This window comes from Lutra lutra, chromosome 1 (genome assembly GCF_902655055.1).
Source record: "Lutra lutra chromosome 1, mLutLut1.2, whole genome shotgun sequence".
NCBI classification, from domain to species: domain Eukaryota; kingdom Metazoa; phylum Chordata; class Mammalia; order Carnivora; family Mustelidae; genus Lutra; species Lutra lutra.
In genome coordinates this window covers 215,877,248-215,903,579 of record NC_062278.1, presented here as the reverse complement: position 1 = coordinate 215,903,579, position 26,332 = coordinate 215,877,248, and the positions used below count along the sequence as shown (strand labels likewise).

General features: G+C 54.4%; 2 protein-coding genes across 6 annotated transcripts; one reads left to right on the top strand and one right to left on the bottom strand.

Annotated features, from left to right (window-relative positions):
- Nucleotides 1–11,731: 11,731 nt before the first annotated feature.
- ATG4D (autophagy related 4D cysteine peptidase) lies at nucleotides 11,732–18,168 on the top strand. Of its 2 annotated transcripts, none has more exons than XM_047702661.1 (10): nucleotides 11,732–12,307; nucleotides 12,818–12,943; nucleotides 13,021–13,194; nucleotides 13,485–13,761; nucleotides 13,836–13,900; nucleotides 15,630–15,760; nucleotides 16,653–16,731; nucleotides 16,802–16,878; nucleotides 16,963–17,082; nucleotides 17,610–18,168. In XM_047702661.1, exons 1-10 carry the CDS (start codon nucleotides 12,076–12,078, stop codon nucleotides 17,790–17,792), a joined length of 1,464 nt encoding a protein of 487 aa, XP_047558617.1. In that variant the 5' UTR covers nucleotides 11,732–12,075; the 3' UTR covers nucleotides 17,793–18,168. The 2 variants fall into 2 exon arrangements, with proteins under 2 accessions (XP_047558617.1, XP_047558624.1); XM_047702668.1 differs by having other exon boundaries at nucleotides 11,735–12,307; nucleotides 12,860–12,943.
- Nucleotides 17,812–26,049, bottom strand: KRI1 (KRI1 homolog). Of its 4 annotated transcripts, none has more exons than XM_047702623.1 (19): nucleotides 25,892–26,049; nucleotides 25,709–25,782; nucleotides 24,834–24,939; nucleotides 24,392–24,503; nucleotides 24,079–24,133; nucleotides 23,951–24,000; nucleotides 23,559–23,655; nucleotides 23,404–23,481; nucleotides 23,006–23,139; nucleotides 22,578–22,704; nucleotides 22,375–22,470; nucleotides 22,115–22,285; nucleotides 21,083–21,158; nucleotides 20,913–20,998; nucleotides 20,695–20,821; nucleotides 20,482–20,612; nucleotides 19,547–19,611; nucleotides 19,351–19,449; nucleotides 17,812–18,733 (listed from the first exon to the last, which is right to left on the bottom strand). In XM_047702623.1, the coding sequence occupies exons 1-19, from the start codon at nucleotides 26,016–26,018 to the stop codon at nucleotides 18,394–18,396; spliced, it is 2,151 nt and encodes a 716-aa protein (XP_047558579.1). In that variant the 5' UTR covers nucleotides 26,019–26,049; the 3' UTR covers nucleotides 17,812–18,393. The 4 variants fall into 4 exon arrangements, with proteins under 4 accessions (XP_047558579.1, XP_047558597.1, XP_047558587.1 ...); XM_047702641.1 differs by having other exon boundaries at nucleotides 23,951–23,997; XM_047702631.1 differs by having other exon boundaries at nucleotides 24,392–24,500.
- Between the last annotated feature and the right edge of the window lie 283 nt (nucleotides 26,050–26,332).

Below are 26,332 nucleotides of genomic sequence, written 5' to 3'. Positions count from 1 at the left end.
ATGACCCGAGCCGAAGGCAGCAGCCTAACCCACTGAGCCACCCAGGCGTCCCGTCCGTCCTTTATTATGACAGCCATCTGAATCAGGGCGAAGTGACATCCAGTCGTGGTTTTGATAGTTATTACTTTTTGCTACTGTTGTTGTTGTTTTGTTTTGTTTTGCTACTGTTTTTAATGATCCACTCTTCACACCGTAGTCCATCCTTCCTCCTGTCCTTCTGCTCACAACCCTCCATTACTCCTTGGTGCCCTTTGAAGAAGAGAGTTCTGGCCATTGGCGTTGGCTCTCCCCACTGCCACCTCTCCTTCCCCCTGCTTCACCCCGTAACTTAGTTCCTCTCTCTGAATCTCCAAATCTGGCAACTGCTTCTCAAGGTCAGAGAGAGGCAGGCTATGGGGTCAGGCAGGTAGGGTCTGGAATCCTGGCTCTGATGATCTTGGGTGGATGAATTCACCTCTGTGAGCCTCAGTTTGCTCGTCAGTTAAATGGGAATCAGATTATTCCCTCTCTCATCGGGTTCAATGACTTAGTTTATGTCAACTCCTTTTTAATATTTTATTTTTTTAAGTAATCTCTACATCCATCAAGCTCGAACTCACAACTCTGAGATCAAGAGTCCCACACTTGGGTGCCTGAATGGCTCAGTTGGTTAAGTAACTGCCTTCAGCTCAGGTCATTATCCTGGAGTCCCAGGATCAACTCCCTTGTAGGGCTCCCTGCTCAGTGGGGAGTCTGCTTCTCCCTCTGACCCTCTCCCCTCTCATGCACTCTCTCTCTCATTCCCTCTCTCAAATAAATAAATAAATAAATAAATAAATAAAATCTTAAAAAAAAGTCCCACACTCTACTGCTTGAGCCAGCAGACATCCCTCATGTCAACTCTTTAGTCCAATGTCTAGCATTGAGTAGGGGTTGTATCGATCAAGATTTGCTTAGTCGGCAGTTCCAGAAAAAAATGAAACAAAATTAAGTTCAACTGAAAAACGACTCAAACTCATGTGAGGAAAAAGAAATGAATTGGCTCTTGTAACTGAAAATCTAGGCATCTAGGAGTTGACTTCAGGCACAGCTGGATCAAGATGCTATATAGTGTCACTGGGAATCTAACTTGCTACCTCCTGGCTCTACTGGGCTTTCATCTCATCAGACTCCCGTGGGGCGGCAGAGATCGTGTCTCGCACCATAGATCCGTGACTCCCACTCAGCAGCTACTTGGAAAGAGATACCCAACTGCCCCAAGATTTCAACCGCAGTCCTTGTACTGCATCATCATTGGTACAGCTGGGATCACATGACACAACCAAACCAATCGCAGGGCCTAGGGTATGGACTGCTCTGATTGGCTGGGTCAGAGAGAAGGTCATTCCAAATTTGTCAGCACACCTCCATCTGAGCCAATATGAGTCCTCAAGCCTCGCTCTGTAGGTTGTGTTTCAGGCATCTGAAACAGGGAAGGCGTGAGGCATCGGAAAGGTCAGGAGTTACATTTGTGGAGTTCCGTTGGGGATAGCTGAGTTTGAGGTGCCTCTAGGCCATCACACGGTGCCCCTGAGTCATCAGCTGGGTAGGAGACAGCAGTCACCGGGTGTCTTGGTGGCTCGCATTCTTTTTATTGTTTTTATGGAAAGGTAATTTCATCTCCCTTTGAAGGATGCAATTGGAAAGTGTAATTATTATGAAGTATAATTTCTCCACCTGGAGATAATTGCCTTTTTTTTCCCCCCTTCTTAAAAGTTCTGGCAGCACATCTCAGTTCAGCTTTCCAAATGATCACACCGTCCAGAGAATGGATAGGGAGTGTGCTCTTTTCTTCCTGGGTTTTTTCTGCTGGGCAGTTTCTCCTGCCACTGTCCCAGGAATCATCTTCAATTCCCATATTGGGACACCTGTTTCCTCGATCTTGAGTCTTCCTTTTTTCTTTTTTTTTTTTTTAAGATTTTATTTATTTATTTGAGATAGAGAGAGAGAGAATGAGAGCCAGTGAGTGAACATGAGAGGGGGAAGGTCAGAGGGAGAAGCAGACCCCTGGTGAGCAGGGAGCCCAATGCAGGACTCGATCCCGGGACTCCAGGATCATGACCTGAGCCGAAGGCAGTTGCCCAACCAACTGAGCTACCCAGGTGCCCGCCTTTCTTTCTTTCTTTCTTTCTTTCTTTCTTTCTTTCTTTCTTTCTTTCTTTCTTCTTTCTTCTTCTTCTTCTTCTTCTTCTTCTTCTTCTTCTTCTTCTTCTTCTTCTTCTTCTTCTTCTTCTTCTTCTTCTTCTTCTTTTTTGTGTTTGCTCCCTTGTTTTGGTTGAGTGCATCCTGCAATAATTTTCTAAGAACATAAGAGCATGGGAGATGACATTTTTGAGCCCTTCTGCATTTTGAAATGTCTCTGCCTGTTCCTTGCACTTGGTCACTATTTTGGTTGGAAATAGGGGTCTGGGTCCAAAATCCTATTCTGTCAGAATTTTGAGGCTACAGATCCATTGTCTCTTTATTTCCAGTGTCTTTGAATTTGCTGCTTGTACCACCAGGAATGCACTCCTTTCCTCATCCTTTTGATCCTACAATGGCCATTTCGAGGGTAAACCAATAGCTCTAGATGGAAAAACTCAGCCAAGTCCATGATTGCCTTGACTGATTCTGGCCATCAAATGCAGGTGGAAGCGGAGTCACTTCTGTACATCAGTCACTTCTGAGCTGAGGCATTGAAGCCCACACATGCTTCTCCGGTCTCCCTGGACGTGTTTGTTCCTGCAGCAAAACTTGACCTATGCTAATACAGAGTCCAGTGTGAACGTGGCTTCCTCAGAGAGGTCCTCCTGGGTCTCAGCGGCTAAACTAACATCACTTCCCCCTATGGCCAGCATGTATTTCCCGATGTGACCCTTACTGCTATCATAACCGTGAAATTATTTATGTAACAAGTTCAGCATCCATCTCCTGCATCCGCCCACCCCCCCCCCCCCCCGCAAGACCCCAAGAGTAGAGAGTGGTATTTGGTTTACTTACCCACTGCTGGAGCTTTGAACCCAGACAGAGCCTGGCCCATAGTAGATGTTCAGGATCCATTTGTCAAATTTATTTGTAGCCAATTTTTGAAGATTTTATTTATTTGACACAGACAGAGAGCACAAGCAGGGGCAGCAGCAGACTCTCTGCCAAGCAAGGAGCCTGATGCTGGACTCGATCCCAGGACCCTGGGATCATGACCTGAGCTGCAGGCACACACTTAACCTTTGAGCCACCCAGGCGTCCCTCTCACTCACACAACTCTTGATGTCATAGCGGCGTGAGGGGCAGCCCAGGATGGCCTCAAGGAAGCAAGGAAGTTTGACAAGGAGCGTGATTGACGGTGAAAAAGCATCTGCGTGTTTCGTTTTCTTCAAGAGCGCGTAATGCATTCTAGCAACTGCTCAGCCCGGGAGGGATGTCCAGGGCATGATGTAGTTCACTGAGGGGCCTGGGAACAGGGGAGAGAGAGGCCCAGAGGCATGCTTGGAATTGCTCAGAGACCCAGGAGGAAATTCATGCAGCAACGCCAAGACTGAGATGCAGTCACCAGAAGATAGTCCCACCTTACGGGACTCCGCGCAAGTGCCCTAACGTTAGCGTATGGATTCGCTCCTTCGACTTTGCTGGACCAACACCGACATTCAACAAACCGCTCCTACTTCCAGTATCCTCTCCAGCCTTCGGGATGGGCAGCCTCCCTCATACAGCCATTCGGGCGGGTTTGTAATGGGAGCTGGTTGTCCCGTCGTTTTGCATTTCCCAGGCGGCTGCTGCTTGTTGACAATCTTTTGTGTTGCTTCTTTGGCGTCTGCATATCTTCTTTTATGAAGAGTCTGTTCAAAGCACTTGTCAGTGTTTTTATTGGGTCGCTTTCCACGTTTTCAGTGCGTGGTGGGGCACCTGGGTGGCTCAGTCTGTTACCCTGCTCGGCGGGGAGCCTGCTTCTCCCTCTCCCGCTGCCGGCTGCTCCCCCTGCTTGTGCTGTCTCGCTCTCTTTCTGTCAAATAAATAAATAAAATCTTTAAAAATAATAAATAAAATTTAAAAAAAAAAGAGTCTAGTGACTCTGAAGATTAACCCTGGGGATGCTAGATAATATTTGATCCCTTGCTGTATGACCTCTATATCTGAAGGGGGATAAATAAGTGTGCCTACCTTGGAGGGTAGTGCTGAGTGTTAAGTACTTAAGACAGGTCAAGTCAGGGGCACCTGGGTGGCTCAGTCGTTTAAGCAACCGACTCTTGATTCCGCTCAGGTCGTGATCTCAGGGTCATGAGATTGAGCCCAGAGGTGGGCTCCACGCTCAGCTGGAAGTCGGCTTGAGATTCTCTCTCTCTCTCCCTCTGCCCCTCCCCGACCTCTCGCTCGCTCAAGCTCTCTCTCTCTAAAATAAATAAATCAAAAAAAAATTTTAGGGGCGCCTGGGTGGCTCAGTGGGTTAAGCCGCTGCCTTCGGCTCAGGTCATGATCCCAGGTCCTGGGTTCAAGCCCCGCATGGGGCTTTCTGCTCAGCGGGGAGCCTGCTTCCTCCTCTCTCTCTGCCTGCCTCTCTGCCTACTTGTGATTTCTCTCTGTCAAATAAATAAATAAAATCTTTAAAAAAAAAAAAATTTTAAAAGACAGATAAAGTCAGTAGGGAACTGATCTGGAGCCCTAGAGGAATCAGCTGTGGAGACTCAGAAACAGCTGGGAGCGGGCATTGAGGATGGCTAAGTGCTACAATCATTTAGTCATTCAACAAACAGCCATTGTGTGTTAGCTGTGTTCCAGCACAAGAGGCACAAGGGAATGGGGATGTCTGGTTTCTCCTGTCGTCGCTAGCTCTAGGTGCCGGTGTGTTGCAAGGGATGATGGATGTTCTTGAGAGAATAACGGAATCAGGAGAGTCATAGCTCTTGTCTGTGGGGCTTTCACTCTTACAGGGGCCCCAGGATTCATGAGCGATGACACAGTGCATCAGGAGTTATTACAGCTGTGGTCAGGGGGAGACCAAGAACAGATAAAGGGCCCTAGCCCGGGGCGCCTGGGTGGCTCAGTCAGTTAAGTGTGCCTTCAGCTCAGGTCATGGTCTCAGGGTCCTGGGATCGAGCCCCACATCAGGCTCCCTGCTCAGCGGGAAGTCTGCTTGTTCCTTTCCCTCTGTCCCTCCCCACCCATCTTCCCCCTCCCAGCTCTTGTGCTCACTCTCCCTCTCTCCCTCTCCCTCCTTCTCAAATAAGTAAATAAAATCTTTAAAAAAAATAAAACAACTAAAGGGCCCTAGCCCCATGGAGGTCAGGACAGGCCTCAGGGCGGATGATGGGCAAGCTGAGGCCTGAAGGGGCGGAGGCATCAACAGGTGATACTAGTTTCCCACGCTCCCGTAATAAAATACAACAAAGGGGTGGCTTGAAGCAGAAATGGATTCCCTCGCAGTCCTGGGAGCTAGAAGTCTACAGTCAAGATGTCAGCAGGGTCACGCTCTCTCTGAAGGCGCCAGGGGAGAAGAGAGACTGCTTCCCTGCCTCTTTCCTAGTGTCTGGCCATAACTGGCATCTTTGTTTTATGGCTGACTAACCCCAGACTCTGCTTGCATGGTCTCTTGGCCTTCTTCCCGGTGTCTGTGTCTGTCCGTCTGTCTTCTCTGCTTACAGGGACACCGGTCCCTAGCCTTCTTGGATCCAGGGCCCACCCTAATCTAATATGACCTCAGGTTCCTGGGGTTAGGACTTCAACATATCTTTCTGGGAGACACAATATAGCCCAAAGGCACGCTGTCCTGGGACAATACTGGGATTTGGGATCTGAAGTTGGCAGCAGACAAGTCTGGGGCAACCCAGGTGGGGGGCGTCCTTGGGGTGGGGGTGGCTGGCCACTGGTTTGCTTAAGAGGATGGGCCATTGCAGGAGGGGGAGGAGAGGGAGAGGAAGGGAAGAAGGAGTAGAAAGAGGAGGGTTAGCCCAGATGGAGATACAGAGCAGGCCCTGAACAGCTCCCGGGGGCCAACTGGTATTCAGGCAGAGGTTGTCCAGGGAGGGAGGGACCCAGGGGACCAAGCGCATCTGGGATGTCACGTGTCTGGACGTGTGCTGTGGTTGTATTTCCTGCTCTGTCCAATCCAGGAGCCGCTGGCCACACGGGGCTGGGGAGCACCTGAAAGGCGGCCGGTCCAAATTGAGACGTGCTATGGGTGTGAAACACACACAAAGCAGCTTTTGCAGACGGTGCCAAAAAAGGTAAAATAGCTCAATAATCATTTTTTATACTTGGTACATGCTGAAATGATAATATTTTGCGTGTATGGAGTTAAATAGAAAGTTCTGTTAAATATAATTTTAGGGGTGCCTTGGTGGCTCAGTTGGTTAAGTATTTGCCTTCAGCTCGGGTCGTGATCCTGGAGTTGGGATCGAGCCCTGTGTCAGGCCTTTGCTCAGCGGGAAGCCTGCTTCTCCCTCTGCCTGCTGCTCCCCCTGCTTGTGCTCACTCGCTCTATCAAATAAATAAACAAAATCTTTTAAAAAACAAATAAACACTTAATTTTACCTAAACAAACCTGATTTAGTGGGTGGAGCGCTCAACTCTTGACCTCGGGTTGTGAGCTGGAGCCCCACATTGGTTGTATAGGTTACTTAAAATAAAGGGGGCGCCTGGTTGGCTCAGTGGGTTAAAGCCTCTGCCTTTGGCTCTGGTCATGATCTCAGGGTCCTGGGATTGAGACCCGTATCGGGTCCTCTGCTCCATGGGGAACCTGCTTCCCCCCCCCCTTCCTGCCTCTCTGCCGACTTGTGATCTCTGTCTGTCAAATAAATAAATAAAATCTTTAAAAATAAATAAAATTAAAATTAATTTTATCTGTTTTTTAAACTTTTTTAAAAAAGATTTTATTCATTTATTTGAGAGAGAGAGCACCTGAGCAGGGGGAGAGGGAGAAGGAGAAGCAGACTCCCCGCTGAGCAGGGAGCCCAATGTGGGGCTCGATCCCAGGACCCTGGGATCATGACCCAAGGTGAAAGCAGACGTTTAACTGACTGAGCCACCCAGGCACCCCTAAATTTATTTTTTATTGAGATATAATCAACATATAACATTGTATTAGTTTCAAGTGTGCAACATGATTTGATATTTGTATATATTGCTAAATGATTGGCACATTAAGTTTACTTAATATCCTTTACCTCACATAGTTACAAACTGTTTTCTTATGAGAACCTTTTTTTTAATATATAAGATTTTATTTATTTATTTGAGAGAACCCGAGCCAGAGAGCATGAGCAGGGCCAGAGGCAGAGGCAGAGGGAGAGGGAAAAGCAGGCTCCCCGATGAGCAGGGAGCCAGATGTGGGACTCGATCCTAGAACCCTGGGATCATGACCTGAGCAGAAAGCAGATGCTTAACCATCTGAGCCACCCAAGCACCCCAGATTTTACTTATTTTTTTTAAATTTTTTTAATTTTTAAAAATATTTATTTATTTGACAGAAATCACAAGTAGGCAGAGAGGCAGGCAGAGAGAGAGGGGGAAGCAGGCTCCCCGCTGAGCAGAGAGCCTGATGTGGGGCTCGATCCCAGGACCCTGAGATCATGACCTGAGCTGAAGGCAGAGGCTTAACCCACTGAGCGACCCAGGTGCCCCTATTTTTTTTTTAAAGTAAACTCTACACCCAACTGGGGTCTCAAACTCACAATCGTAAGATCAAGAGCTGCACTTTCCACTGAGTGAGCCAGGCACCCCTAAGATCTTCTTATTTTATTTTATTTTAAAGTTGTATTTATTTAAGTTATAGCTACACCCAATGTGGGCCTCGAACTCATGACCATGAGATCAGGAATCCCAAGCTCCACCTGCTGAGCCAGTCAGGTGCCCCACATCTGGCCTTGTTCAGATTCCACCTGTGAGAGCCTGCACAGTATTTGCATTTCTCTGTCTGATTTAATTCACTCAGCATAATGCCCTCGAGGTCTACCCACATTGTTGTGAATGGTAGGATTTCCTTCTTTTTTTTTTTTTCAATTTTATTTATTTATTTGACAGAGAGAGAGAGAGAGAGAGAGAGAGCACAGGCAGAGTGAGTAGCAGGTAGTGGGAGAGGCAGAGGGAGAAGCAGGCTTCCCACTGAGTAGGGAGTCCGATGCAGGGCTCGATCCCAGGACCTTGGGAACATGACCTGAGCCGAAGGCAGACGCTTAACGACCGAGTCACCCAGGCATCCCGGATTTCCTTCCTTTTTAAAGGCTGAGTAATAGTCCACTATGTGGATAGACACAACGTGTTCCTCCTCTAGCTACTAACAGACAGTCTGGGGGTTTCCGGGGGCTGACTGTTGTAAACGATGCTGCACGAACACGGGAGAGCAGGCATCTCTAGGAAATCCTGTCTCCATTTCCTTCGGGTAAATACTCAGACGCGGGATTGCTGGGTCCTATGGTAGCTCTCTTTTTAATTTTTGGAGGATCCTCAATACTGTTTCCCACAGTGGCCGCACCAGCACACACTCCCATTAATGGTGCCCTGGGGATCCCTTTCCTATGTTACTACACTTACCATCTTTTCCATAATAGCCATCCTGACGGGTGTGAGTTGACATCTCCTAGTGCTTTTGATTTGCCTTTTCCTGGTGACTGATGATGTGACGCACCCTTTCGTGCAGCTCTTGGCTAGTTGTGTGTCTTCTTTGGAAAACTGTCTATTGAGATCCTCTGCCTGTTTTTTAATTAGATTGTATTTTTCTAACAGGACTACTAGAATTTCAAATATTATAGTCACGTTATGTATCTACTGAACACCACCACTCTAGGTTTTTGTTTTTGTTGTTGTTGTTGTTGTTCGGTGTGTAGAAACTGTTCGTAAGCATAACTTGATAGGGGCATGTGGGTGGCTCAGTCGGTTAAGCACCCGACTCTTGATTTCTGCTCAAGTCATGATCTCAGGGTTATGAGCTCGAGGACCGCCGCAGGCTCCAGACCGGACGTGGAGCCTGCTTGGGATTGTCTCTCTCCCTCGCCCTCTGCCCCTCCCCATTCCTCTCTAAAAGTATAAAAAATAAATAACTTGATAAATAGGTTATTTCAGCTGTTGGATGGATTAGAGGTGTCAGAGGAGGCAGCCAGCTGCTAGTGATGGGGGCCAGACTGGCAGGGGAGTGGTGATAAGAATGTCAATCATTGGGGAACCCATTAAGCGTCTGTCTTCGGCTCTGGTCACGATCGCAGGGTCCTGGGATCAAGCCCCACGTGGGGCTCCCTGCTTGATGGTGGGTCTGCTTGTCTCCCTCTCCCTCTGCCCCTCTCCCCCCAATCATGCACATGCTCTCTCGGTCTCTCTAATAAATACATCAAATAAAATCTAAAAAAACCAAAAGCAAAAAAGCCATGTCAAGAGCAGCAACACTTCACGCTGAAGTTGTGGCTAGTGTGAGCCTGGCCCTGTTCTTCGCATTCTGCATATTCCTTTCATCCTTCTCCCAAACCCTAGGAATTAGGCACTGTTATTAAGCCCATTTGGCAGATGAGGAAATTGAGGTCTAGGAAGGCAGGGTCACCTGTCCAAAAGGTCTGACTTGCCGCGTCTGCCTCGGTGACGATGACTATTGTGCTGCTTCAGAGTGTGAGGACAGCTGGGGACAGACAGACTCTGGTAAAGGAAGCAAGGGAGGCTGAGGGGTGGGGGGGGCAAGGGTATGGGAGGAAAAGCCAGTGGGGATGAAAAGCAGGATCAGGTAGGGGCACACCGAACCTGGGGAGCCTGGGGGAAATTCCAAGGGGGACACAGGTGGAGGCTAGACCCCGGGCTGGGGCCAGAGACCCCAGTGGTACTCATTGGGAAGGGGCAATAAAGGGCAAGGAATCCAGGTTCCCACCGTATCTCCTGGGGAACCAGCTTGACCATGGAGGGGGTGGTCAGCCACCAGATCAAACAGAAGGAGGTCACCTATGGACCCCACAAACCATCTGCTCCTTGCAAAAAGTTCTTCTTTCCATTCCATATGTTATTTGTTGCACTTACTGCATTGTTGAGCACCTACTGTGTACATGCAGGCCACAGGCTGAGTGTTGAGAAGCCAGCAGTTACGAAGATGGACAGAGTCCCTGGGCCTCGTGGTGTGGCAGGGACAGAGGTAATAAATATACCATATATATATATATATATATATATATATATATATATAAAATTGGTGCTCTGGTCAATGTTTGTATCCCCCCCTAAAATGCATATATTGAAACCCTAACCCCCAATGTGAGGGTATGAGGAGATGGGGCTTCTGGGAGATGATCAGGTGTTAGATGGGCTCATGAGGGTAGAGAATCCATGATGGGGTTAATGCCAAGAGGAAAAAGACAGGAGATCTCTTTCTCTCTCCCTCTCTCTCTCTCTCTCTGCCTCCCTCAGTCAGCATACAGCAGAGAAAGGGCATGTGAGGACATAACCAGGAGCAGGGCCTTCACGAAGATCTCGGCCATCCTGGCACCCTGATCTTATGCTTCTGCCCTCCAGGATGATGAGAAAGAAATGTTCATTGTTTCAGCCACCCAGTGTGCAGTATTTACAGAGCAGCCTGAGCTGACTCAATCAGGTTGTGGTAACTGTTCTGGGGCAGGCGAGGGGGGGGAGCGGAGGGGAAGACAGGGAAGAGGAAAGGAGTCCAAAGGTGGGAGTGGGGTGGATTTTGAGCACTGTCAGCCTGCGGGGATGACATTTGAATAATTTCCTGATGGAGGTCCAGGAGGAGGCAGCCATGCAGCGATCTCGAAGATGGGAGGGCTAGGCAGGCAAGCGGAACTGTCTGAGCAAAGGTCCTGGGGTGGGATTGCACATGTTGGGTTTGAGAAAGGAAGCAGGTGTGGCTGAAGGGAGGCGCCGTGAGGAGAGAGCGGAGGGAAAGTCAGGGAAGTGACTGTCTTTGCAGCCTTTGTACATCCCACAGCCTCGTCCTTCAGCTGGCTGAGGACAGTGCCCTCAGGGTGGCCACTAGAGGCCACCCTCTCTGCCATTCAGAGAGTCAAAACACTGTCATCCACCTCTGAGGTTTTGTTTGGTTCCCTCTGACTGCCTCAAATGCCATGTTAAGGCGCTTTACACGGATGAGCTCAGCTCGTCCTACAAACATTCCTGAGTCACATGCATTGAAAAAATTTACAGCTCTATTGAGTTATAACTGACATACAATAAATCACACACATTTCACGTGTAGGATCTGATGAGTTTCCACATCTTGTAACCCAGCATCACGATCAACGTATCTTGATCTCAAAAAGTTATATTCTAAGCCCCTTTTGTCCCTCCCTCTAGCCTCTCCCCACCCCACCCCCAGACACCCCGAAACTGATCTGCTTCCTGTTCCTAGAGATGAGGCTGCATTTTCTGGAGTTTTAAGGTACAGGGGACCAGAGAGTCTACACTCGTCCTTTTTATCTGGCTTCTTTTCCTCCGCAGAATTATCACGAAGATTCCTGTGTGGTTGTATTTGAGCCCTTTTTGCTCCTGAGGGAACTGAGGCTCAGAGAGGTGTGGCTTGGGGGTGTGAGGAGGAGGAGGTGTTGCACAGGTTTGGCCCCAGAGCGACGCGGGTCCCGGGGGCGCAGGCCGCCGAGGGGCGCCCGGGCGGGTGGGCGGTGGGCAGGTGCACACAGGCTTGGAGCCGCCCCGGGGCCGGCCTTTCCCAGCGCGCCGTCGGGGGCGGGGCCGGGGCGGGGCCGGGGCGGGGCCTCGCGGCTCTGGGGCCTCCGATAAGGGCCTGCAGTGGGGCTCGGGAGCGCCTGGGCGCTGCGATAGGGCGGCGGGGCGTGCTCGCGGGGCGCCGCGGGGAGGCGCCGCGGCTGAAGGTCCCGGTGCGGCCACCCGGAACCGGGGCCGGCGACCCAGGCTGGGGCCGGGCCAGGCGGGGCGGGGCGTCCGGCCGTGTCGCGCCCGCCTGGCTCCCGGGGCCAGGGCCGCTAAAATGGCGGCGGCGGCGGCGGTGACAGCGTCCCGCGCCGGGCCCGGGGGCCCGGTCGCCGCGTCGGGGGCCGACTAGCGCCTTCCCGGGCGCCGCGGCCCGGCCCCCTGGGCGCTCGCTCGCGGCCCCCACCCGGGCCCTCGGTCCGCCCTCCCCGTGCGCCCATGAACTCCGTGTCGCCGGCCGCCGCGCAGTACCGGAGCGGGAGCCCGGAGGACGCGCGCCGCCCCGAGGGCCGCAGGCCGCGGGGCCCCCGGGTTCCGGACCCCAACGGCCTGAGGCCGTCTGAAGCCAGCGGCCCCGCTCTTGGCTCGCCCGCGGCCGCCCCTGGGGAGCCCGACGAAGTGGACAAGTTTAAGGCAAAGTTCCTGACAGCCTGGAACAACGTCAAGTACGGTGAGGAGGGGGCGGGCCCCGGGCTTGGTTTCTGAGATAGGAGCTGGCCGAGGGTTCCGGCAGGCGGGGGGCTTAGAGGCCGGTGGGAGTCGAGGGGTGGCCGACCCTGGCCCTGCCGGGTATTCTACCATTTACTCTCCTCCTGTGAGTAACCTGTGGGTCCCCCGCCCTGCCCCGGGCAGACCTGCAGCAGGTCCAAAAGGGAATATGTTTTCAAGTCTATGCCATTCCCGTGTGACCTTGGGCAAGGTTTTTTCCTCTACTGTGCCTTCATTTTTCCCCTCTGTAAAACGGATACAAGAAGCGAACTGCTTTATTCATCCTGAATTGATGGCAAATACTTATGTGGTGGTTACTAGGGTCCCTGCCTCCCTCGGAGGGGAATATGGCATGGCTTGCCCTGTGCCAGCCCTGAGCTGGGACCTGGGAGACCATGAGGTGGGGTAAGGGAGGAGGGGGTGGATGGAAGCATGACTGCTGTCATAACTGTCACGTTATATGTCTGTCAAGCCAGTGCTTCATCTGGCTGGGTGCTGCCCCACGTCTCCCCAGGTTGGGCAGTCAAAAGCCGGACCAGCTTTAGCAAGATCTCCAGCGTCCACCTCTGCGGCCGCCGCTACCGCTTCGAGGGCGAGGGTGAGCTGGGGACCCCAGGCCAGGCTCGAGGGAGACCTGGTGCTCCAGGTGGCCGCTGACAAGCCTGCGTCTTGTAGGTGACATCCAGCGTTTCCAGCGGGACTTCGTGTCGCGCCTGTGGCTCACGTACCGCCGGGACTTTCCGCCCCTCGCTGGAGGCTGCCTGACCTCCGACTGCGGCTGGGGCTGCATGCTGCGCAGTGGGCAGATGATGTTGGCCCAGGGCCTGCTGCTGCATTTCCTGCCCAGAGGTGAGTGCCGGAAGGGAGGGCGCCAGGCAGTGTCGGGCCAGGCACACAGGGCAGCAGGGTCAGAACTGTTTGTAGACTAAGCTTAAACGTTTGTGAGATGGTGTGCTGAGTAGGTTTCTGGGGGGAGCGAGAGTTGATACAATAAGGTTCTGGATTGTGAAAATTGCTGGTAAAGCTATGGCGGCAGGAGCATTAGAATTGCACAGAAAGCATGAGTAAATGGGAACGGTGCCCGCCACCCGACGCCCACACCACCAGCACCCTCTGATTTTGTACTCCATCCCCACCAGACTGGACCTGGGCTGAGGGCTCAGGCCCAGGACCCTCTGAGCCATCAGGGCTGGCCTCTCCCAACCGTTACCGTGGGCCTGCACGCTGGGTGCCCCCGCGCTGGGCCCAGGGCACCCCCGAACTGGAGCAGGAGCGGCGGCACCGGCAGATCGTGTCCTGGTTCGCCGACCACCCCCGGGCCCCCTTTGGCCTGCACCGGCTGGTGGAGCTTGGGCAGAGCTCAGGCAAGAAGGCAGGGGACTGGTATGGGCCGTCTCTGGTGGCACACATACTCAGGTGAGGGCCGTTGCAGGGGACACGGGAGCCACTGGGTTCCCACAGGCACTCAGGCCTTCCCTGTCCCCTGCCAGGAAGGCTGTGGAGAGCTGCTCGGAGGTCACCCGCCTGGTGGTGTATGTTTCTCAGGACTGCACAGGTAAGAGACTGGAAACCAAGGTCCCAGAGTTGTCACCCTGAGCTGGTCACTACCTACCTTCCTGGGGCAGAGGAAGCCTGGGAAAGGATTTGAGACCCACACAGGGGAAGTAGGAGGTGCTCAGGATCCCCCACGGCCTCTGGAACCAGGATAGGAAACGTTAGGGGCTTCTCGGCAAGTGGAGAAGAGAAGATATAAGGGCTTCCCTCTCTCGGGTCCAATTTACTCTTACTCTGTAAATAATCATAACACGTACAAAAGTCTGCTCTCTGCCGCAAGGGATTGTAGTGAGGATTGAGTCAATGATACAAGTTAAACTCTTAGAGCAGGGCTTGTCACACAGTGAGTGTTAGCTAAATATTATTATTATTATTGTTCCCCACTCTCCTCCAAATCTGTTTTTTGGGGTTTTTTTTTTAAGATTTTATTTGTTGGGGCACCTGGGTGGCTCAATGGGTTAAGCCTCTGCCTTCGGCCCAGGTCATGATCTCAGGGTCCTGGGATCGAGCCCCGCGTCGGGCTTTCTGCTAAGAGGGAGTCTGCTTCCCCCCGCCTCTGCCTACTTGTGATCTTTCTCTGTCAAATAAGTAAAATCTTAAAAAAAAAAAAAAAGGATTTTGTTTATTTGATAGAGAAAGAGAGAGAGTACAAGCAGGGGGAGTGGCAGGCAGAGGGAAAGGCGGAAGCAGACTTCCTGCTGAGCAGGGAGCCCAACTTGGGACTCAATCCCAGGACTCTTGGGATCATGACCTGAGCCAAAGGCAGAGGCTTAATTGACTGAGCCACCCAGGCGCCCCTCCTCCAAATTAGTTTAGATAGGGTCTTCATTAATAGGAACCTTAATGGAGTTAGAGAATCTACAAAACCTATAAATTTTTATATAAAATTATAGACATTTAGACATGTAGACAATATTTGATTTTCACAGATGACCAGTATCTTAGTCTCTTTGGGCTGCTGTACCAAAAATGCCACAGACAGGATAGCCTATAAATAATAGGAACTTATTTCTCATTGTTCTGGGGGCTGGGAAGTCCCAGATCAAGGCACCAACAGATTCGGTGTCTGGTGGGGACCCACTTCCTAGTTCATTTTGCCGCCTTCTCACATGATGGAAGGGGCAGGTGAGCTCTCTGGGGTCCTTTTTATACAGGCACTAATTCCACTCATGAGGATTCTATCTTCATGACCCAGTCCCCTCCCAAAGGCCCCACCTCTTAATACCATCACTTTGGGGATTTAAATTTCAGCATCTGAGTGTTGGGGGGACTCAAGCATTCAGGCCATAGCAGCTCTGTTTCCAGAAGGGGTTGAATCCTCTTTTCTGGAGGCCAGGAGGGGGCTTACTTAGCAGTGAGGGAAGAGGTACCCAGAGCTCCCATTTCCATATTGGCAAAGTCACACGCTGAGTAAGTAAATACTAACCAGGCCCTGGAACTGGGGAGGTGCTCTGGGCTGCGGGAAAGGCTCTCTGCCTCCCCCTGGTCTTATGTTCTTCATCGAAATCGTAGGGCCTCAGTTGTCCTCTCTGTAAAATGGAGATGTCTGCACCTGCCCCGAGGCCCTGGAATCGTCGAGGGGAGAGTTTGGGTGGGTGGGGCACCCGAAAGACCTCCTTCTCCGCTGATGACAGGAGTGGCACCCTACGAGGTGGCACAGGCATGTGGAGGGCCACTCTCCAAGGCCTGAGGGGTGGGTAGGAACGTGACCTGCTGCATCGTCTTCCCAGTGTACAAGGCAGATGTGGCACGCCTGGTGGCCAGGCCGGACCCCACAGCTGAATGGAAGTCCGTGGTCATCTTGGTGCCGGTGCGGCTGGGTGGCGAGACTCTCAACCCCGTGTACGTGCCCTGTGTGAAGGTAGGTGCTGTCAAGTTCCACTAAGCCTCCCCTGGGAACTGCGCCAGCTTCTGTAGCTTGGGTGAGGTGTTTCTGCTGCCTTCATCTGTCCCATCTGTCAGGGATGCACCTAGTACGTGCCAAACACCGTCCCAGCAGCTGGGTTGCAGAGGGGAAGAGGCAAACATTCGTGCCCTCTGGGATTAGACATTCTACTGGAGGACGGATAGACAGTGGGGGTCTGAAACCAAACTGACAGCTGTGGCATTATGCCTTAGATAATAGAGGAATGAAAACGAACACTGGGAGGGGCAGAAGGGGGTGGCTGCAGCCTAGGAAAGCCTCTCTCCAGCTAAGGCAGATGAGGAGCCAGGGCGCTCCAGGCAAAAGGAATGGCAAAGCTGGAAAAACCCTGGGTTGTTTTTACTCAGAATAAAGGCCAAAGTTCTCCCTACAGCCTGCAAGGCTTTGTACCATGCCCCTGCCCATGCCTTGACCTCATCTGCCCCCACTCTCCTTCCCACTTCTCTCTGCCCCCACCACAGGAAACTCCTCACCTTTCTCAGAATACACTGACCTCAGGGCCTTTGCACTCACTGTTCCAGCTGCATGGAGTGCTCTTTCCCCAGATGACTCCCTTACCTCCTTCGGATCTTTGCTGCAATGTCACCTCAGTGAGGCCTTTGACTCCCCTACTTTAAATTGCAAAGCCCTTTTCCCTTCTTTATTCTTCCAGTGTTATTGCCTACGGACACGTGGCAAAACTTGTCTTATTCCTTGTTCATCTCCTACACTGGAGTATCAGCTCAAGAGGGGGCTGGGTTTGCACACATTGGGGGTTTGCCAAGTGCTTCTCTAGGGCCTGACAGCACCTGCCCAGAGTGTACTCCTATGCCTACTTTTCTCCTTGCAGGAGCTCCTGCGTTCCGAGCTGTGCCTGGGCATCATGGGGGGCAAGCCACGGCATTCACTGTACTTCATTGGCTACCAGGGTAAGCCCACCCCATTCCAACCCCCCCACCTCCCCCTTCCTCAGCCCCCCTCATGCCTCCACCCCTGCAGACGACTTCCTGCTCTACCTGGACCCCCACTACTGCCAGCCCACCGTGGATGTCACTCAGGCTGACTTCCCCCTGGAGGTAAGCCAGGTGGGATCCCCAGGATGGGGCTGGGGAAGGTGGAGGGGGCTGGGGCCCTGAGCTTCCCTCATTTGTATGCCCCAGTCCTTCCACTGCACCTCACCCCGAAAGATGGCCTTCGCCAAGATGGACCCGAGCTGTACAGTGGGGTTCTATGCTGGAGACCAGAAGGAGTTTGAGACGCTCTGCTCAGAGCTAACCAGGGTGAGCCAGGAGTGGTGGAGGGCAGAGGGCAAGGGGCAGTGATGGGGAGAAGAGGAACAGAGAGACCTTGAGTCCCACAGACCTGGGGAATCAAGATTGTTATCCTACCCACAAGCTACAAAAGACCAGATAGGACTGATTGGATCAAAACAAGGGCAGGAGATGAAAAGTTGGGGACATTATTGCTTGAAGGACGCTGCATCCATGAGCTCAAGCAGTAGAAACTGTCCCATCAGGGCTTTACCCTTAGAGTGGCAAGGGGCACCCACCCCCTATTCAGTGGAAAGGGAGCCCTACTTTCCCAGAGTTGCAGCAAAAATCCTAGGGCTGCTGCTCATTGGTCACTCTGGATCACGTGCTTATCGTGGTCTGGGAACAGGAGGCACTGATTGGCTGGCCTGGGTCACTGCCCTGGAGGGTTGAGAGTTGAGCTCAGGAAGCACCTGGTAAATGCACCCGTTAGGATAATTACACCTATAAAACAAATATGGTTTAGGGCTAAACCATGCTCTCCCTCCTCCCGCCAGGTCCTCAGCTCCTCCTCAGCCACTGAGCGCTACCCCATGTTCACCCTGGCTGAGGGCCATGCTCAGGACCACAGCCTGGATGACCTCTGCTCCCAGCTCTCCCAGCCAACACTGCGGCTCCCTCGCACAGGGCGGCTCCTCAAGGCCAAACGCCCGAGCTCGGAGGACTTCGTGTTTTTATAACGGGTGGGGTTGAGGGAGATGAGCACTATTTATTTTTTTATTTATGTCATGCTGGGTGTGGGAGCTTGAAACCTGGAGGTGATGGGTCTTCCCCTTCTCACCCCCTTGACAAGTGCAGCTGAGACCAGTCCAGGAAACCTCAGAACTGGGGGCCCCCTAGGCAGGGGCAGTCCGCCTGCCTCTGGCCACCTGGGCCCTCCGCCCAGGGCAGGGAGGGAGGGCTCCCAGACACCCACTCAGGGCCTGACTCTAGTACTGTAGTTTGCACTGGACCACCCGTGCCCCTCACTGGTCCCAAAGCCCCTACCCTGCTGAGGTCTAGGGGCGGTGGGGGGGAACTGTGGCCACTGGGGGCTAATAAAGCCGTTTAACTTGACTGTGGCTGTGGCTGGCCCAGCATTTGAGGGACAGGGTCCAAGGTGTGTGTCAAAGGGAGACGGCAGGGGAAGCTTGTTAGTTAGGCCCCGGCTTCCACATCTGTGAGACAGCAAGACTTCTCTGCCCATGGGCGGACACATGGTCCACACAGTCCGTGAGGGAGACGCATCCAGGAGCTGACTGGAAGGGAAGGACCCCAGAGCCTCTGGCTGCTTCCTAGAGCTCAAGGGCCGCTCTTGGGACCCTGGGGCTTCCTCCGCTGCCGGCCCAGCTGGCGGAAGTGCAGCCGTTTGGGGTTGAGCCCAAAGGCCTGCAGTCTCTGGCGGCTGAACTCCCGCCCACCGAGTGTCACGGTGGGGCCCAGGAGACGCGCCTTCTTGCCCCTCCTCCGCCTCTGGGGCACTGGCTTCTGTGTGTGTGACACGGGGCCTGCTTCTTCCTGTGCTGGGGGGCTCCCAGGCTGGGCCTGCTTCCCGCTAGCCCCATCAGGTGCCAGCAGCTGTCCCTGCAGGCCGTCTTTGTCTCTCTGTGGCTTTCCTGTGGCTTCCGAAAGTGTCTCCATCCTGAGGAGAAAAGTGGGGGCTCAGCCCAAGCTGGACATGATTAGGCCAATTCCTGAGTACACCTCCCCCATTTTACAGATGAGGAAAGGAGAGGCTCACAGAGGCAAGGCGCCAAATCAGGGGCCTGTCTGGGGTTCAAACCCAAGTCTGACACCAAAACTGGGCCTTTTCTCTTGAACTCCAAGACTCGATGGTACTGCTGATCACTGTGGCATTTTGAGCCTGGGCCTATACTAAGCTGTTCATGGAAAGCAGCTTTAAATCAGCTCTGGGACGTTCTATCAGCCCTGCTTTATAGATCAGGAAATAATGGGCACAATAATAATAACTACTAATACCCTTACAGTATTTCCTACGTTCTAGGCACTTTACATGAATGAATTCACTTAATCCTCAAAAACCCAACAAGAAACGAGCCATCTTTACTCCCTACCTGCATTTTTAAAATAAGGAAACAGGCCCAGAAAGGGCAAAGGTCTTGCCCAAGGCCACACAGCTGTGGCTGGCCAGACTCTGAACCCAGGGATGGAGAAAGGAAGCCCCATTCCCAGGACCACACAACAGATGGCTGACAGAGCGCGCAGCAAGCCCAGGCCCGGCAGGCAGGGGATACTCACTCCTCTGGGCAAAGTGACTTGAAGATCTGCCTCTTTTTCCATAAGTTCTGGGCCTTCTGGCTGTACGCCCGCTTGTCCTGCAGCTCCTCCTGCTCTGACCTGCGGCGTCCAGCAGACACGCCTGTCGCGGGGAGCTCTGGGAGGTGCCCCCACCTGCTAGGCCCTCCCCCTGGCTGACCTGGCCCGGCCCTGTCACCTGTACATGCAGGTTTTCTTCAGGGAGCACCACCGGTTCAGCTCCTTGTCATCGGCAGCGAGGATCTGCACAGGAAGGGAGGGTGGGGGCCCACGTGTGAGCCCCAGGTCGGGGTGGGGGGGCCCAGCTCACTCGCTCTCAGCTTTGGCCGCCTCACTAGTCAAAGGCGGGTCATGCTACTCCCACTCAGCAGGGACCATAGCAAGAGAGGACTGATTGCTGTGGGGGCCACTGGAAGGTTTTGGCAGTGGGGATCAAATGGGGAAACTAAGGCTCGACCAGGAGATCATTGCCCAAGTCACATGATCGGGAAGTGGCTGATTTCAGATTCCAGTTTGGGCCCGGGGTGCCTGCACCTCACTCGGGCACCACGGTCCCAGTAACCTCAGGACAGGCAGGTGCTCCGCACCGATGGCCGTGTGTGCCAATGACAGGTGAGGCCTCACCCACAGAAACTACCGATGATGCCGGGAAGACTGAGCAAGCGCAGCAGGCCCGAGCTGCATAAACGTGGGCTTGGCTGGCCGTGACGGGTGAGGCCCCCGCAGCCCCCACGGCTAAGGGGCCAGCGGCGCTGCAAGAGCCACACACACACACCTTGGCTCCATAGCCAGGGTTGGGGGGGGCTGTTATTAGCCCATTTTACAGTCAGGGAAACGGAGGCACAGCATTCTAGGTCATAGTTGGTGAGTGGCCACAGCCAGATTTGAACCCGGGCATCTGTTTCCAGAGCCCACCCAGTCCTAACGGCCACCCAACCGCTGATATTTGGTAAGAGATTTAAAAGTAGTATTTATAGCGTGTCCTGTGGGCCTCAGAGGCCGGCCATTGGGTTCCACAGAAGGAACGGGGGTCGCAGTATCTGCTGGCTGCACATGCCCCCTTGCCCGCAAGGCATACCCCCACCCCCCAGCAGCACCACCGTGGGGTCCCACCTCCTCAGTGCTCAGCCCAAAGTCGCAGGGAACCACGGTGCGGTACTTAAAGCGACAGGGCAGGTCATCAATGATGTCCTCGTAGTCTAGCCGGTAATACTCATCCAGGTACTCCTCGAACGTCTTGTCGCCTGCACAGGGAGGGAGCCAGGCTGCTGGGGTGTGCCGGGCCCGCCGAGCCCCTGCCCGCCCCCGCCCCCACCCGGGCCTCACCAGGCTCAAACACTGGCTTCTCCTGCCCCATGGCTGCAGCAAAGGGGGACTTCCGCTTCTTCCTGCCCATCTGGGGGGCCTCGCGCAGCTTCTTCCGCGGCTGGCTGGGGTCGTAGTCAGCATCCATCTGCCGAGATGCAAAGGTCAGGCCAGCCCTCACTCGGGGGGGGGGGGTGGGCTCACCCCTCGGGGTCCCCCGCTCCGCCCATGGCACCTACATTGAAGTCGGGGTCCTCGCAGTGCAGCTCCTGGTCCCAACCTCCAGCCTGCTCAGTCCCAGCCCATGTGTCCCAGTTCCAGTCATCTGGTCCCAGAGGACACAGGTCAGGGTGGAACTCTGGACTTCAGACACAGCAGCTCCCCCAGGCTGGTGCCCCCGTGATCTCACCTTCAAGCCCTTCCTCCTCCTCAAACTGCGGCTTCTCCTGCTCCACGGTGCCATAGTACTCGTCCCCAAAACATCTCTGCAGGGTCAGGGCCAGGAGGCTCAGCAAGGCCCACTCCCCCAGACCGCCTCACTCTCACACTTTACATGGCTCCCAGCATCCCCCAGACCTGGCTGCTGACGTGAGAGAAGCCCGGTTGTCCAGGCCCCTCTGTGCCCCACTACCCTCCCCTGCTGCTCCACAGAGCCATGGTTCTTCCCCTCCCACAGGCCTTTGCCCCCAAAATACCCCCTGCCTGGTGCACCCCTCCCTCCTTGGCTGCCAAGCTGCGGCTCAGGCCTCAGCTGCCCTCCTTGACCCCGCTCATCACCACGCCCGACAGTCGACTGGGGACTCCTCTCAGACCTCACCTCCCCCTGAAAGCCCCCGTCACCACTCTGATCGCTGGGGGTTATAACTGAACAGTTAAGGGCCTGCCATCAGACCCGGAGCTCTGGGAGGGCAGGGGCCGCTCTGTGACCTAGTGCTCGATGACCACAAGGCTGACTGTGTCATTTATTAAGCACCTACTGTATGCCCAATGCTGGGCTGCAACTCACTGCATTCTCACAAGCACCCCAAGAGACAGAAACGACCTCCATTTCACTGAGAAACTAAAGCCTATGCAGCCTTGGTCTCCTCCCCTCACCTCCAGACTTGGTCAGGCATCTCTTTGGGGCTCCCAGGGTCCCCACTGTTCTCCCCATACAGCCCTATCGCCTGTTTCCATGGCCTGATGCTATGTCCCTTCAAACCCTACAAGTTTCAAGGAAACACAACTACTCCCTGTCCCTTGAGCATTACCAATTTTTACGCATGTTTCTCCCAAGCTATCCTGAGGTAGACAGTATGGATGAACCCACTTTACAGACAAGGACACACAGAGACATCAAGCCACTTCTCTGAGGCCACACAGCCTGGAAACACACACAGACTGCACCGCCTTGTCTCAGGCAGCACTGCATGCACGGCTGGGTGGGGTCCAGGGGTCGCACCTGCATGAGCTGGTCATGGCGGGCGGGGTCAAAGTCGTCCTCGAGGTCCCGCTCCTCAAACCCCAGGGTTTCGTTGCCTGTGACCTGCCGAAGCCTCTCTAGCTTGGCCAGAATCTCTTTCCTTTTCAGGTTCTTCAGCTGCTTGAGCTCTTCCTGCTTCTTCGCTTTCTCCTGCGGGTGGCAGGCCAGGGGGAGAGTGGGAGCAAGGGCTCCCCCTGCACAGTGGGCCACCCTCCCCCGCCTGGAACCCCCACACTCACCCTCCTCTTCCGCTCCCGCGTCTCCTCTCTCTTCTCCTTCCTGCGCTCATCCTTGCGGCGCACGGAGGACGCAATGCTTCGAGGGTAGGTCTTGACCTACGGGCAACAGGGGAGCCCAGAAGGGCCACAGGGATGATTCTGGGCTCTCCCGGCCTGGGCCCCCAAAGCCCGGGTCCTCCCCAGCCCCAGCCCTAGTCCCGCACCAAGGCCGAGTCCGGCTCCTCAAAGCGGAAGTTGTACTTGTGCTCGAAGTCCTCCTGCTTCTTCAGAAACAGCTCCCCCTCGTCTGAGGAATCGTCCACAGCTAGCTGGACGGGGAGGCTGAAGCCCCTGAGGGACAAAAATGGGGCGGGGCTGGGGGGTCAGCCGAGCCCCCATACCCCTGTGTACTCCCATATTAACGCATGGAATCTGCACAAGAGCCCTACTTTTGGGGCACCCCCATTTTACAGATAGGGAAACTGAGGCGCAGAGTCCAGGGACAGGGCCACGTAGCCCCAGAGCCCACATGCCGCAGCTTTTCCTCACAGGACAGTAACTCTGCCACCATCTGTGTGAAGAAGTAAACACCTGGTGCCCTTTGCCTTCGGGCTAGCAGAGCTCCAGGCTCCTGAGGGACATGGCTGCTCACCCTTCCTCCTCTTCTGCCTCCTCTTCCTCTTCCTCATCTTCCTCCTCCTCGTAGCGTTTGTTGAGGATATAATCCCGCAGGAACCGCTCTCCTTCATCCAGCTCTGGGTTGCTCCAGTATTCCTTGAGGTGGGTCTGGGGGAGAGGAGGGAGGGGACAGGACCCAGGTCAGGGACTTGTGGGCAGGAAAGGAGGGTGGGCTCGGCTCCACATGCACTTAAGTAACTGAAACTTCACAGCCTGTCTGTAAAGAAGGGGGGACAATCGCCATCTTACAGAAGTAGAAACTGGCACCCAGAGTGGGGCACACCTCAGTCTGGACATGATGGGCTCTTGGCGACTCCCTCAAGGACTGGTTTCTAGAAAAAGCCTGGGGACCGACCAGACAGGAGAACTCACCAGTTCCTTCAGGGTGTCAGGGCTGTCAATCTCCTTCTGCCCCTTCAGCCACTCCACATAGTCTGCATCCTCCTGGGCCTGAGGAGATGCCAGCTCTGAGGGCCTGGGGACCCCTGCCCGCCGCCAAGCCCCAGCCAGCCAGGCCTAGCTCCCACCTTCTCCTCTTTGGTTTGAGCACGTTTCTGTAGCAACCCGGAGCCACCTTCCCCGGCACTGTCCTCATCGTCGCTGTCCTCCACGAATGCCCGGAAGCTGCCCATGTGAGAGAAAATGCCTCAGGAGACACAGCCCTGCCCACAGTCCCGAGATGAACCCTGTTTACTAAGTCCTGGGCTCCCCTCAACAAGCTCAGAGCAGCACTGTGACACAGAGGGTATCGTCAACCCCATTTAAGAGACGGGGAAACTGAGGCACAGAAAGACTAAGTGACGTGCCCAAGGGCACACAGCCATGAAGTAACAGGGCTGGATTTGAACCCAGGCTGGGCCTGACCAATCCCAGAGCCTCAAGTCTGATCCATCTGGCCATTGAGCAGGCCCAGGCTCACCTTTCCTTGAGCTGTTTCTGCTCCTCTACGTAACTCTGCGACGAGATCTGCTGCAGAGAGAGCAACAGTGGGCCTCAGGCCCAGCCCCAGGCCCCTCAGCCCCCTGTCGGGCCCTCCACCCCACCTACCGGGAATCTCTGGTCAGAGCTCTCTGCGTCTGAATTTTCCTCGTCGACATATTTGCTGGGCAAGGACAAATAGGGGCTTCAGAGTAGACTCCCCACGGCCCGTCGGTCCCCCTGGGGTGGGGAGCTCTTACGAGCAGCCATTGGGGGGCAGGGCAGTGCAGGTGGATCACGGACCCTCCCGTTCTCTGGGAGCCCCTCAATCCTGGTTAGTCACCACGAGCTTCTTCCCACCTCTTCTAAGACCCCCACGCGTCAGCCTGCCCTGGGAAGGCTCAGGGGAGGGATAGGACAGTAAGTCAGGATCTCTCCTCACCCTTCTTTCTCCAAGATAACCTTCCTTTCGTAGTCCTTCAGGTACATAGGACGCATCTTCTTTTGCTTCTTTTCAGCTTCTTCAGCCTCCTCGCTCTCTGAGGACGATACTGCTGGGTTGCCAGAAGACACCTGCCATCACCCACAACCCCCTTCCTTCCCCAGTCGGAGAATTCCCACAGGGCGGGGCTTGGGTCCGACCATGATTTCAAATGTCACACTTAAAACTACTCGGTAGTAGCTGGCTGTGCTCACTCAGTAACTTGTGCTTTGACCAGGGCTGAGCACACAGTCATTATTAACGAATAATAGTGTAAAACACTCCGCTAAGCACTTACAGCATAGAATGTAGAACATACGTAGTTTGATGGTTCATTAAATAGTCACACAAACCAGTAAGGCAACGAGGAACCTCTGGGCCCTAGGGAGGAGGAGCCCCAGACCTGTTTTCTGATAGAAGGTGGCATCCTTCTGATAAATGCGGGGGTCCTTCTTCTTCAACAAAGAGAGAGTTGTGTAAAAGTCACGCTCTTGCTGGGGGTCAAATTCCTAAGGCATGAGAAGGATCGGAGATAGACTTCAGAAGGGAGACAGATGAGGGCCCTTGTGGAGGCTGGGGGCACTAAGTAACAAGGGTAGGTGGGCTGAGAGGGTGTGGAAATTAGGGTGGAGCCAGGAGTAAGAAGTGATCCAGCTGGACAGAGGCAGGTTGGGGGCTGGAGAGTAAGGGGGCAATGGGAAGATGTGAAACAGGTGGCAGAGGAAGAGGGGTCCTCAATGAGGGCGGACTGGGACGGGCCACACGGAGGTACTGGGTCTGAGCTAGAGTAATGGGTAAGGGGAGGATACTTCCTGGGGACAAAGGATTGAGGTGGGGGCAGGTGAGCAGAGAGGACATAGGTGGGACAGCGAGCAGGGACTGGGCGGCACAGTGAGGCCCCCAAAAGACCAGGCCTGATGTGAGAAGCTGAGTACCCCATGTGGCAGAAGAATGCCTCGCTTCAGGGGCTGAGTCGGACCCTGACAAATGGTTAAACTCTTGGGAATGAAAGAGGGGACACAGAGGTCGCACCTCTCACATCGGGATGGGTAGGTGGATGGTGGCTGAAGAGGGGAGGTAGGAGGGCATGCGGCCACCCCCTGGGGATGGAGAGAGCGCTGTGTGTCCTTCATGGGATTAGGAAGAAGAGGATGGAAACTCCCGTAGGGTGATATGCGGTTGGGGGTTAGCCGCCCTCTGTGTATCAGGGTTGGGAAGCTGGGAGGGGGGGGACTTGGATACTTCCCGAATGTACGGCACCGGGGTGAGAAAGCTCACCACGCGCTCGTCGCTAGAGTCAGACTCGGAGCTGGAGTCACCGCCGCTGTCCCGGTCCCCGTAGCGATCTTTAACTGCGGGGCACAGATGGGAACCCCCCAGATCAGCGTGGACCAGATGAGCCCCCACTTCCCGACGACCCGGCACGCGCCGCCGCCCCGCGCGCATGCGCCCCGCACTCACGCCGCTGCAGCTCTTCGCGCTCCCGGTAGCGGCCGTACCGCGCGGCAAACGCCGCGTTGACCCGCAGAGGCGACGACCCTCGCGGTTCCGGCATGGCGGCTCTGCGGCCCACTGCGCATGCGTGCATCGAGTGTTTTTTTTTTTTTTTTTTTTCCCCCAACCCCCACCCCCCCCGGAAGGCGGGGCTACTCCCGGCCCCCACGAGCCTGAGAGGAGGCGGAGCCTCGCGGGCCGCGCCTAATCCTGTCCCCAAGCTTTCCGGGATCCCTTACGCGGTGCGACCACAATCCCCGCCCGTGGGTCACTCGTCTTCGAGTCAGACTCCAGCCACCGCCCACTCCCCCCCACCCCCGCCCGCCCGGGGCTCCCGGCACCCAGCTGACATCTGGGGGCCCTTTCTCCACTCGCGGTTTCCTGCCTCCCTTCCGTTCCGACAGCGTA